General features: G+C 46.2%; 1 protein-coding gene across 1 annotated transcript in view; it reads left to right on the forward strand.

The window, feature by feature from the left end:
- The first annotated feature begins 799 nt into the window (after positions 1 to 799).
- Positions 800 to 13,356, forward strand: part of DNER (delta/notch like EGF repeat containing) — a 324,909-nt gene continuing 312,352 nt past the window's right edge. The window contains exon 1 of the mRNA XM_060015492.1: positions 800 to 1,165. Within this exon, the coding sequence (XP_059871475.1) occupies positions 887 to 1,165 (279 nt within the window). The 5' untranslated portion in view covers positions 800 to 886. The remainder of the gene's footprint in view (positions 1,166 to 13,356) is intronic.

A 13,356-nucleotide genomic window follows, 5' to 3' on the forward strand; every position in this document is an offset into this window, starting at 1 on the left:
CTGGGCCTCAGTTTCCTCCTCTGTTCAGCGACAGGGTTAGACACTCTGATCCCGAGGCCTCTTTCAGCTCTCGCGCGCCACAGTCAGACACCTCTGAGCGGCGCGGCCGGTTCCGCCCTCCGGGAAGGGCCCGCGAGAGGGGAAGCTCTCGGTCAGCACCAAGGACAAGGGCCCCGGGGCGCGCTGCGCAGACGCAAGGTCACTTCTTAGCCAGTCCCGCTCCTCTGCGGGTGTCTGGGCGCCCGGGTTTGGAGGCTGCGCGGGGAGGGCCGTGTGTGCTGGGGAAGTGGTGAAAGCTGGGGGAGCAGCCCCGGGGAATGAAGTAAGGCCGGGCCCCCTGCGGTCTCGCAGATTCTGCGCCAAGAGGCCGAGGGCGGTTCCTGCCAGTCGGGCGCGGCGCCCCCGCCCGCCCCTGTCCGGCCCTTGGCGGGCGCAGCGCTGCTCTGCACCTGGAGGCCCCGTAAAGTCCTCCCCGCGCCTGCGTTGACCTCCTCCACCCCCTTTCCTTCCCGAGCCTCGCCTTAGCTCCCCGCCGGGGCCGCGCCGCCACCACTGACCTCTCGAGGTTCTTTTGGACACACCTACGACTCTGACCGCACCCCTCTGGGCTGGGGGCCCCGGACGGCCATTCTGCTCCCCGTGACTCAATTCCCTGTGGGGGAAGGGTCCTCACGACCCTCTCCTCCCACGCACGCCCGGAGCCCCGCCCCCGCTTGCCCCGCCCACAAGCCCCGCCCGCTGTTGCCCCGGGAACCGCGGATCCCGCAGCTGCAGGAAGCGCCCGGCGCCGCGGAGCAGTTCTCGACGCCAGCACCGCCGCTCCCGCCGCCAGGGCCGCCGCCGCGCCTCAGTCCCGGCTCCCGCTCCCGCGCCCGGTCCGTCGGCCATGCTGCCCCGCCGCGCCCCGGCGCCCGGTGCGCAGCTGCTGCCCGCGCCCGCCCTGCTGCTGCTGCTGCTGCTCGGCGCGGGGCCCCGCAGCGGCTGTCTGGCCAGCCCGGTCCCTGCCGCGTCCTTGTCCGTGTCGGGGCCATGCGGCGCACAGCCCTGCCGGAACGGGGGTGTGTGCACCCCGCGCCCCGCGCCCGGCCCGCAGTCCCCGGACGCCGCCGGCGACCCCGGCTACAGCTGCACCTGTCCCGCCGGGATCTCTGGCGCCAACTGCCAGGTGAGTGGACGCGGCGGGCGCGGCGGCGGGCTCGGCGGCGGGCGCGGGCCGGGGACCCGCAGCCTCTCCCCGCCGGCCACTGCGCGCTACCCGGTGCGGAGCTCCAGGGTGCCTGACAGGAGCTTTTCCTCCTTCGGGAAGGGAATGGATCTGGCCTCTCGGCCCACGTGGACGCGGACCCCTGGCCGACCTTGCAAGTGTCGCTTCTCTGCCCACCCTGGTACTCCGGCCGTGCCGGCCCGGGGTTCTCGGAGCGCGCCGCTCCATGGCCTGGCAGCCACCCTAGCTAGCTAGCTCTGGTACTCCTGGCACGACCATTAGCCGCCAAGTGGCGCGCCCATCTCGGCCCGGGCCGAGCCACACTCCGCTAGAGCCGGGTCTTGGTACCCGTTCTGGCAACGCAGAGGGACCAGCTCCAAGCGTCCCTGGCGGGGTTCATGTCCAGGTGGCCCCTGTTCCTTGTCCCGCCGGATCCTGCGTGTGTCGAGGGTGAGCCGTATGGGTGGCAGGGAGTGGCGGGCTCCGTGCCCAGGGGTCGGGCATTTTCCTTCCTTTCCAACCCCCTTGAGGTCTCTAACAAAGCCGCCGGAGGCCGAGCGGTCAGCTGCCTCCCCGCGGCCTGCGACCAGCCCTTTCTGAGCTTAGGAGGAGTGTTGGAGCAGCAGGAAGCATTGGAGGGGACGTTGCGAGTTGGGCTTGTTGTGTCGCCTTCCCTGCCGGACGCTCCTGGAGGCGCATGTTTGGGGTAGGCAGCCAGGGAGTGAACTGGGCACCGGGAAGCTTCAAGGAAGCCTGGGGCCATGCGAGGGATGGGAGATGGCCAGCTGCTAACCGTGGATTTGGGATTTCCAAGAGAATTTGGCAGATAATAAACAAGGCTGGCTTACAAGTTTGTTAAAAGCTCGGTGAAACCTACTAACCTATTAACACCAACATTTTCAGTAGGCGACTCGGCACACAGTGTGTGCAGGTAGAAAATCCCCAAGTCTCTATTCCAGGGCAGGGCAAGTGATGGATTTATCTGAAATTATTAAATTCAACCAAGTGAATGTGGAACGTATAAGGGATCAGATGCTTTCTTTCTTACATATGGAGTGGAGGAGTTTGTTTCATATAAATTTGATTAAATGCCCCAAGAGTTACTTTGAAAACGCTCAAATGCACTTTTATTTCTTTGGGTAAGAGGCCAGTATTTTTTAATATAGTTAAATGGGATTGAGAAACTTGACCTTGACAGACAATTTTTGCTATTTCCTAGAATCTGTTTTTCCTCAGTAGTAGCAAATTATCAAGCTGAATCTATCTTTTCAACGTTGTGCTCTTCTTTGTTAATTGGTTCCAATAAGCTTTAATTCCCTCAAGGGAGATGATGCTGACGATTAGGAGTAGGGTAATGATGAGAGCGCGCTACGACCCCGCGGAGTACATCTGGGGAATGAGGACTCTTTGGGGAGATGCCTGCTGGAGCCGCACGAACCATTAGGACAGAATCTTGCTCACTAATCTCCCCTGTTGACTGATGATCTATATGACTTTTACTGGAGAAGTGAGTTGCCTGAATGCTCCTATCAAACCACTCTCATATTTACATGTCTGAAATCTGTCCTTGAAAGAAACAGTCAATTTGAATTCAGAGTGTAGTAGACATGGACGGGAGAAGGTAGGTTAGAGTGCACATCAGTTTAAGTAAATGGGAAGAAAGACTGGACATTGGGGATTTAACCCAACTCTGAGACTTTTTTTTTTGGTGATTCTAAAAATAGAAGAAATCTTCAGGAAAGGGGAAGACCTCTTTATTGCTTCCTAGAGATGACTCAGAGAAGCGTAAATTTTTTTTTTGTCCTAAGTAGTGTTTTGATATATAATGTATTCATTCAGAAATGAGTCATGAACTAATACACAAATATTGCAGAACCAACTAGTTCAAAACAGATTCGGGCTTCTAGGTCCTTCTGAGGCAGTCTTAGCTCTCTGAATGCTGCCCACCTGAGGAGAAGCAGTACTAGGTTGGGAGTTCCGAGTTGAAGAGAGCTGGCGTAACTAATTCTAACAGGAAAGCTGAGCAAATTTGGAACCTGATCTGGTTCTGGCTTGGTTACCCAGAAGAACTTAAACTGAGATGATTCAGAGCCTTGTAAACCCATAAGAAATTGATTCCTGATCACTTTAATTTAATCTTTCATGTTCTTGCATTAACACTTGAGACTCTCATTTTCTGTGGGGAGAAAAAGGCAATCTCAATAGAGAAGTTAAACAGAGGGGGAAAAACCCCTTACACATACTCAGTTACAGATAAGGGAAATGGATGTTAGCCGTTGCAGACAGTGTGCTTGCTGAAACAGAATCGCATGCTTGCTGGGTAAATTGAAAATGGAATTTTACCTGTACGTGAAGAGAATTCTGTAGACAGCAAGTGTCACCCCTCCCCCAACTACAAAGACAATAATGTTATCAATGAAAACATTGGAACCTAACTCTGAAGTCCTCCCTCCCTCCCCCTCCCCTTCCTCCCTCCTCCTTCCCCTTCCTCCCTCCCCTCCCCCTCCCCCTCCCCTTCCTCCCTCCCCTCCCCCTCCCCTTCCTCCCTCCCCCTCCCCTCCCCCTTCCCCTCCCCCTCCCCCTTCCCCTCCCCTTCCCCTTCCTCCCTCCCTCCCTCCCCCCTCCCCCTCCCCCTCCCTCCCTCCCTCCCTCCCTTCCTTCCTTCCTTCCTTCCTTCCTTCCTCTTCTCCTTCCCACTCCCTCCTCCTCCTTTTTTCAGTATGTGTTTAAAATTAAGAAAACCATGAACCACTAGTTGGGATTAAAATGTATTAAGGCTGTCTTCAGCTTTTGTGTGGTCAGCTGGCTGGTGTTTGGGCAAGCCCCTGAGTCCAGGCGGTGCTTCTGGTATCACCCAGCGATAGGAACTCACAGAATCTGGGAACTGTGTGGTGTGAAGGAGGATGTGTGCATTTGAAGCTGAGCTGCTGCCCTTGAACCTGCTGTGACAGGTGATCTAAACCGAGTCTCAGGTTCCCATCTTCGAGGATGGGATCTGCCTCACAAGGTTGGTGATAAAGAGTCTGATTCTGTTGTTTGATGTTTGACTGCTGACAGCTTTCAAGCCACACCTGTCCCTCTTCCCCTTCTGCCCACATGGAGGCAAAATGATTAGAAAGCCTAGATGTTCTTTCCTTTGGTGCTGGTGGGAGGATCAAACCGTGCGAGCCCCTGTTCATGCTTAAGATACATCTTTTCTAAGTCCTCTAACATACTTAGACCTATTAAATCATGAGCATTCAGTGGATTCTAAAAATGTATATGCAAGAGGGAAGCGATATGGGGACATATGTATATGTATAGCTGATTCACTTTGTTATAAAGCAGAAATTAACACACCATTGTAAAGCAATTATACTCCAATAAAGATGTGAAAAAAATAAAAATGTATATGGAAATCTAACCTACAGAGACATGATGACAGTGATGACTGTGATGATGATGGTGATTGCTAACTCTTTTCTCAAGCACTTGCCACGTGCCAGCAATGTTTCAGAGGCTTTACAGATATAGCTCTCCAATCCTCATGGTGTCCTATGAGCTGGGTGCTGTAACCATGCCCATTATTTAGATGAAGTGCAGAAAAGTTAAATGAGAGGCCCAAGGTCACCCTGTTAAGTCAGTGTGGGAGTTGAACCCATTAGCTGGCTTGATGTAGAGCTGTAGAGTCCGAACGGCGTGGAGATGAAAGTCCAGTCCTGGCCCTGTTATTTTTAGCTGTGTGACCTTAAATTAGCGCTCTAACCTCTTTGAGTCTTAGCAGTAAAAAAGGGATGGAGTGATTTCTGAGGCTGGGTTTGCTTTAAAACACCTGGTTTTGCTCTGAAACACAGGTTGATGGCTGTGCCCAGCTGGAGTGAAAAGCCTGATAAAGACACAGCAAATTCCCCTTATGCTACCCACCAAGCAAGACCTTCACTCAGAGTTAGAATTGTAGGTCCTGGCTGAAGTTATTTTTACCATGATGACAAGCATATGGACACTACATAAAAGAAACATAAGTATTTCTGATGGGTTTGAAAAAACTTCAAATTAAAAAACATTGAGGCTGCTGTTCTTGCCTTTCTGTTTCATTTGGGGAAGCAGGCAGGTATCAGAGGTGGCAGCTGCTGGACCAATTTTTCTTTTCGGGTGAGTGGTACAGGAACTCCTCCCTTCCATTGGGCCTTCCATCCAAGGTAGAGATTATTTAAATTTGTATTATTTGTATTATTTTGTTTTAATCCAGCTCTTTTAATGAATTAATTCTTTGCCAAATATTCAAGCAGTCAGACACCTGTTTGTTTCTTCATGTTATGTTCTCTAGGAATCTTATCCTTTGGGATTAGAATGAAAATGTGTCAGTTTCTGCACTTGGAGGAAACAGGGGCTTGTGTAGCTGCTTTTTATGTAGTTTTACCCACTAAGCTGATTCTATAACCCTCTCTTTGATTTAACATGGAACTTGAAACAATGGTTCTGCTTCAGATGAATCCATTTTGACTGAAGTTTGCTAACAAACAACAACAAAGAATTCTAGCTCTTTGCACGGCTTCAGCCTTCTCTGCTGGACTTTTTGCACATATGCACACACACGCACACCCACACAGACTCACATTGTGATATGTGCAAAATCTCCTATATTAGCTGTCAAGAGACGTTGCTTCTTTCTCTGGCTTTTCTACTAACTTTTTGTGACCTTGGGAGAGCCATCGAACATCCCTGGACTTCAGTGTTCATATCTCCAAAATGGACTAGAATGCTTGTCTTATTTTCTTTTTAGAAAAGATACAATTAATAAATGGGACATTGTGAAATTTTTTTCGATAAAGGAGGATGGGAGAATGAATGTAAAACGTTTTGAAAAAAAGTAAAATGTTGCACAAATACAAGGTATACTACTAGGAAAAGGATTATCTGTTTCTCATATAAAATATGATTACACCAGTCTATTCAGTGCCTGTGATTGTTTTCCTTCAATGAACAGACTCAGCTTTTTCTCCCTACTAGGATGAGTTATGCTACGAGATCAGTTTTAAAAATGAAAAAAATTCATTGTACTGAAATTTTGATAAATGTATAGTTCTTTTTATTCTGAAATAGTTTCTCAGAAGATTCTCAGTGACTTTGTTTTCTTTTGAAATAAATGAATGAAGCTCATCAAAATCCTCTGAACACTTTTAATAAAGGAAAGAAACAGTTGTTTTCCTTGGTATCATGAAAATGGAGTGATTTTCTTATTTGGTTTATCTGATGAATTCTTAGGAAACATCATTTTTCTCAGTTTGGCCACCTGACAAAAACACATTTCTGTCTTCAGCTTCTTTGCTTAAGCTTCTCATGTGACACGGTACCATCCAAAATGCTTTTGTTTATGCCCTCATTTCAGGCATCAGACAGGAAAGAAAACCTATCTGAGGCCGAAGGGTATTTGAGTCAGAAAACCGAATGGCTGAGCTGTATTTTTAGATCTTCTTACCGATCCAGGAGGCAGCTGTGGTCAGCGCTGCCCAACCCAGAGGCAGGGACTATAGGATCTTGCCTCCCAGACAGAAAGTCCAACAGCACAGTAAAGTTTGTGGATAGAACTTCTTTATATTTCCTCCTTCCTCCTTCACCTACACTGGTGCTGAACCCTGGCTGCCTGTAGAGTCCCCCAGGAGCTTTAACAAAAATGAGTGCCTGCGTCCCACTGTCCCACATCCCCCAAGTTCTGACTTAATTGGTGGGGCCTGGGCACCTGTGATTTTTAAATGTCCTCCAAGTAATTCTACTGTAGGACCAGGATAGGGAAGCCCCCGCTAGACTCTGGTCATCTCCCCTGACAGCCTGCCCAACATGTGGCCTGTGGCAGAGAAAAAGAATACAGTCCCGCCTGCTCTTGGCCCTTCTCATCCAAGAGCATCCAGAGCCTGGAATTTCTGGCCCACACTTTCCTCCAATGGCAAAGATTTTGCATCTCAGAGTGGACTTGAAGTCTCCACGAAGGTGGTATGTGATGAAGTGTTGAGTCCAGATGTGGGAATCAGACCTAGGGTGGACTCTGAGTGTCCTCGGGGAAGTAATTAGTTTTTCTGCAGCGTGGTTTCCTCATCTGTGAAAATGGGACCCTGATGCCAACTTTGAAGGTTTTTGTGGCTTAGAAAAGTATCTAGTCCAGTGACTGGCCAAGAGGAGACACCTACTAAAAGGTATCCATTGTGCGTATCTGTAAGAGGACTCTTGTTTATTTCATGTTTTTCCCTTGGACCAAAAAAAAAATCTTTCTTTCTTACCCGTTTTCCAAAGAGACTAAAATTCCACCAGTGGAGATTCATTTCTTTGGTTGTGATGTATCAGATGCTAGAAAACTGGGATTTTGCTGCTGACTCCCTACAGCATTCACTTCTGTTAGTTCCTCCTCTGTACCCCCCTTACCAGGTGGGTGTCAAAAACAGTAAGAGAACAATGTGGACTGACCATGCGCTGGCCACCTAGCCTTTTATGGAATCATTCATTGCTCCATTTGAACACTGACCTGTCTTCGGTCAACACTCACACTGTGAGTCTTAGTGCAGTTGTCTTTAAGAGGAGGGGCTGGGCTTCCCTGGTGGCGCAGTGGTTGAGAGTCCGCCTGCCGATGCAGGGGACGCGGGTTCGTGCCCCGGTCCGGGAAGATCCCACATGTCGCGGAGTGGCTGGGCCCGTGAGCCATGGCCGCTGAGCTTGCGCGTCCGGAGCCTGTGCTTGGCAACGGGAGAGGCCACAGCAGTGAGAGGTCTGCGTACCGCTAAAAAAAAAAAAAGAGGAGGGGCTTCTCTAAGTCACCCCTCCCTGCTCCCCAGGGTGAGTGAGGGCAGAGCAGGACCCCTGACAGGGCTGTAAGGTTCAGGATTACAGGAGCATCAGGCACCGGACAGCAGACAGGCAACCAGCCAAGAATGGTTTTAACATTTTAAAATGGTTGGAAACAAATCAAAATAAGAATCAGAGTTTGGGACGCATGAAAATGATATGAAATTCAAATTCCAGTGTCAATCAGGCTTTATGGAACACAGCCACGCCCATTCATTTAAGTCTTATCTGCTGCTGGGCTCCACCAGCAGAGTGGAGCAGTTGCAACAGACTATGGATTGTAAAGCTGAAAATATTTGTCTGGCCCGTGACAAAGGAAGAGGTTGGCTGAATGTTTCCGTAAACGTTGGTGGAAAGAATTTATTCTTCCGTTTTTATTTGACTGAGCTAAATAAAGGCTGGTCCCCCTTCCCCTTCCCTTATCCTCCCTCTGTCCTTTCTTCTCCAGGGGTGTCTATAGACAGGCTCTAGGGCCAGCCACTAAGGCTGGATGCAGTAGGAGATATACCAATGGATAAACAGAGCCCTTGTCTTCGATCTCGAGAGTCATCCTGGGCAGACTTTAACTTTTCATTGTACATCAGACCTTGTTTAATATGTTTGGACACTGAAGTTAGTTTACTTCCAGGGAGGCGTGTGTGGTAGGGAAAGGAAACACCAGCTGTAGGGGTTTGGGGTGTGAATTTAGAGGTTTAGAATCCGCCCTCGGTCACTACAAGCTTATTACCTTTTATTTTTTTTTTACTTCTATTTATTTTTGGCTGCATTGGATCTTTGTTGCTTCACGCAAGCTTCCTCTAGTTGTGGCGAGCAGGGGCTACTCTTCATTGCGGTGCGCGGGCTTCTCATTGCGGTGGCTTCTCTTGTTGCGGAGCACGGGCCCTAGGCCCATGGGCTTCAGTAGTTGTGGTGCGTCAGCTTCAGTGGTTGTGGTATGCGGGCTCAGTAGTTGTGGTGCACGGGCTTAGTTGCTCCACGGCGTGTGGGATCTTCCCGGACCAGGGCTTGAACCCGTGTCCCCTGCATTGGCAGGCGGATTCTTAACCACTGTGCCACCAAGGAAGCCCCCCCGCTTTTTTTTAATTGTTCAAAATTTAATCATGACCTATTTTATAAAACACAAATTCAACAATTGTAATATTATTATTATGCAGAAATGTCTACTTATATTTACTTATATTTGCAAACTTTTTGTTATTGTTTATCCTTCTTGCTTCTTAGGAGCTTATTAGCTTTCTTAACCTCAATTCCTCATTCATTCATAGGATGTTTGGAAGGATGAACAGAGTAGCTCGTAATCCCCCTGGCACAGAGTTGGCCCTCTGTGCATACGAACTGCTATTTCTGTAAAAGTGGATACCACTCTCCATTTCATGGCTAAGGAAACTTACCTGGGGTCATACAGCTCGGTGACAGCATTGGAGAGCTGGGCCCCAGCGTTGGGGCTTCAAGTATAATGTTTTTGCTATTATTACACTGCATTTGCCTCAAACTGCTCCTTGTTTGTGACTTTCAAAGTGAGTGCTGGAGGGGAACCAGAGGAAAAATTGGTAGCGGTGCCAGTTCTGGCAGTTTTAGTTTCTGCAGGGATGCTTTGGGTTTGTGTAATGTTAAGGTTTTTCTTTCTTAAGAGAGAGAAATGGCATAGGGCTTTTGGAAAAGAGTGAGGATTTGTGCAATGAAATAAGTGTACTTAAAGGAAAGGCACTTGGAAAGAGAAATGTCTGCTATCTTTTGCTAAGGGTTCCTGAAAGCTGGCACGTCCTTTAGAATTCCAATGCTGACAATTATCTGCTGCTTGTAATTAATTTAAGGGAGCATTTGTAATTACTTTTGGGTTTCAGAGGCAGATTGAAACTCCTTTAGGGAAGGCATTTTGTGGTGGAAGTGATTACCTGAGATGAAAAGGATCTAGTCCCTCTTTTCCATGGGAAATCAGAACCCCAGAGTCTGTAGTAAATGGACTGATATCCGCCCAGTGGAAGGACAGCCCAGTAAGGGTGATTGACAGTTTCTGACAGTGTTCAGGTCAGATTTCCAAAATATGTTATTTGGAGCAAAATCCCATCCTTAATTTTTAAGCGAAGTGAAATGTATTAGAATGGGAAAAACGTTAAGTATATCTTCAGTATATTACCCAAGAAAGGGAACATTTTATCTAGAAAATATGAAAAGAAAACCAAACTCTCTAACTTCAAACTGACCTTCCTGATTACTCCTTACACAAAGGATTTTCAGTCTCTTTCAAAAATTAAGGTATAATTTATATACAGCAAAATTCACCCCTTTAAGCCTTCAGTTCTAGGATTTTTGAAATATAGTTGTGTAACTGTCACCACAATTAGGATATAGAATAGCTCATCACCTCCATAAATTTCCTCATGCCCCTTTGTAGTAAACCCTCTCCCCAGGCCCAGCCCCTGGCCTCTGCTGGTCTGATTTCTGTCCTTACAGTTTTGCAGTTTCCGGAATATCATATAAATTAAACCACACAACATGTGTGCTGCTTCTATTAGTGTAATGCTTCTGAGGTTGCATGCATCAGTAATTTCTTTTTATTGCCGAGTAGTATTCCATTGTATGGATATACTGCAATTTCATTTATCCTTTCACCGATTCATGACATTTGGGTGGTTTCCAGTTTTTGCTGATTATGAGTAAAACGTCCACGTACAGGTCTTTAAGTGTACATGTTTTCATTTCTCTTTAGTAAGTACCTAGGAGTGGGATTGCTGGGTCATGCGTAAGTGCATGTTAAACGTTATAAGAAGTTGCCAGGCTGTTTCCCAGGATTACTATGTCATTTTGCATCCCAGTCAGCATTAAATGAGAGTTCCAGTTGCTTGCATCCTTGTCAGTTTTTGGTATCGTTGGTGATTTAGATTTTAGCTATTGTAATAGGTGTATAGTGGCATCACATTGCAGTGTTAGTTTGCATTTTCGTAACGATAGATGATACTGAGCATTTTTTTTTGTGCTATTGGCCATCCATACCTTTTTTTTTTTTTGATGAAGTGTTTGGTTCAAATGAGTTATGGAGTTCTTTCTAGATTTTGGATGCACATCCTTTATTCCGTATGTGACTTGCAAATATTTTCTCCCAAACTGTGGCTTGTCTTTTTATTTTCTTGACAGTGTCTTTTGAAGGGCAGGTTTTTAATACTGGTGAAGTCTAATTTATCCACTTTTTCTTTTATGGTTTGTGCTTTTTTGCGTCCTCTGTAAGAAATCTTTGCTTAATCCAAGGTCACAAAAAATTTCTCCTGTATTTTCTTCTGGAATTGTATTGTTTTAGGTGTTACGTTTAAGTCTTTGACCCATTTAGAGATAATATTTGTATGTGGTGCAGTGTATGAGTAGTTTTTATTCATTTTTTTGGCACATGGATATCCAGTTGTTCCAGAAATATTTGTTGACAAGATTGTCCATCTCCACTGAATTATCTTGGCACCTTTGTTGAAAATTGTTCAGCTATACATATGTGGGTCTATTTTATTCCATTCCATTGACTTTATATATCTATCCTTTCACCAATTCCATACGACCTAGATTACTGTAGTTTTAGAGTAAGTCTTGAAATCAGGTTGTGTGAGTCCTTTAAATTTGTTGAGATGACATGGAATTCCAAGAATCAGGATAGCACGTCACACCTAGATAGAAATTAGAGTTCTTAATCTGGAATCTACAGGTGGTTTCAAGAGTATACAGATGTCCTGAGATGCCAACTTTTTTTTTTTTAATAAATTTATTTATTTATTTTTGGCTACGTTGGGTCTTCGTTGCTGCGTGCGGGCTTTCTCTAGTTGCGGCGAGCAGGGGCTGTTCTTCATTGTGGTGCACGGGCTTCTCATTGCGGTGGCTTCTCTTGTTGTGGAGCGCAGGCGCTAGGCACGCGGGCTTCAGTAGTTGTGGCATGTGGGCTCAGTAGTTGTGGCTTGTGGGCTTTAGAGCACAGGCACAGTAGTTGTGGCACACGGGCTTAGTTGCTCCTCAGCATGTGGGATCTGTTCCCGGACCAGGGCTTGAACCCATGTTCCCTGCATTGGCAGGCGGATTCTTAACCACTGCGCCACCAGGGATTTCCCGAGATGTCACCTTTTGTACATATTTGTTCTCCTGGGGAATGGCTCACAAGTTTCATGAGATTCTTGAAGAAATCTTCCACCAATAAAATAACTACTAGCACAGAGAAAGAAGAAGCTAGCTAAATACACGAGAAACTTCTGGGCAGGGACGAAAGCATGTACCAAGAGCCAGCCTGGGACTGTGAAGTAGCCCCCAAATAGGGGTGCCAGCTAAAATACAGGATGCTCAGTTAAATTTGAATTTCAGATAAAAAATGAATTTTGTTTTCTGTGTCCCAAATATTGCACATTGTTTTTCTGAAATTCAAATTTAACTGGGAGTTCTTTATGTTTAATTTGCTAAATCTGGCAACCTTACCCAAAAAGCCCAACTAATCCCTGCTCTGATTACCAGCTTTGCTCTAACGGGCTTCTCAATGGCAGTTTAAATTCTTGCCAAATAATTACACAAGGCAAATTTTCTTAGCTTGCATTTAAGATAATAATTTAGCTCATAGTTTTACATCTTCTTGGGCCCTTTTAAGGGCAACCATCAAACTGTGTTAGGACATTAAAAACCTATAAAAATATAGTGAATAAGGCCTACTGGTAAACTTATCTTACCCTTTCTCCCCCTCTTCTGCTAATCTCATGCCTCTGCAGTAGTCATTGTTCACATTTTGGTGTGTAGCTTTCTTTACGTTTTCCTCTCTGTACATATAAACATATGTGAAGCATATGTAAATACTCATATATCCATGCACCTATTTTATATAAAGACGATATCATCTTGTGCATACTGTTTTGCAAATGTTTTCTTAATCTACTATGAACATCTTACTATATCTTAAAACAGAAAGCAAACTCGTTCTTTTTGATGGCTGAATAGTATTCCATCATGTGAATATTTATGTATCCAGTCTTTACTGAAATACACTATTTCCATTTGTCCATTATAAATGATGTTGCAATGACTATATATGTATGTATATAATTATATGCAATGACATATGTGTATATATATGTATGTCAAAAGTTGCATACGTTAAACACTCTAGTAAATATTGCTAAATTGCCATCCAAACAGATTGAGCAGCTTTGCTTATTTGCTAACAGCACTTGAGAAGGCCTGTTCACCCACATTTTTGTTAATACTGGTATCTCAGATTTTATTTCTGTGTGTTAACTGATAGGTAAAACATGGTATCTCAGTGGTTCTCATTGCATTTTAAAAATTATGAATGAAGGAGAACATTTTTTAATGAATTGCCTATT

This window comes from Delphinus delphis, chromosome 7, assembly GCF_949987515.2.
Source record: "Delphinus delphis chromosome 7, mDelDel1.2, whole genome shotgun sequence".
NCBI classification, from domain to species: Eukaryota; Metazoa; Chordata; class Mammalia; order Artiodactyla; family Delphinidae; genus Delphinus; species Delphinus delphis.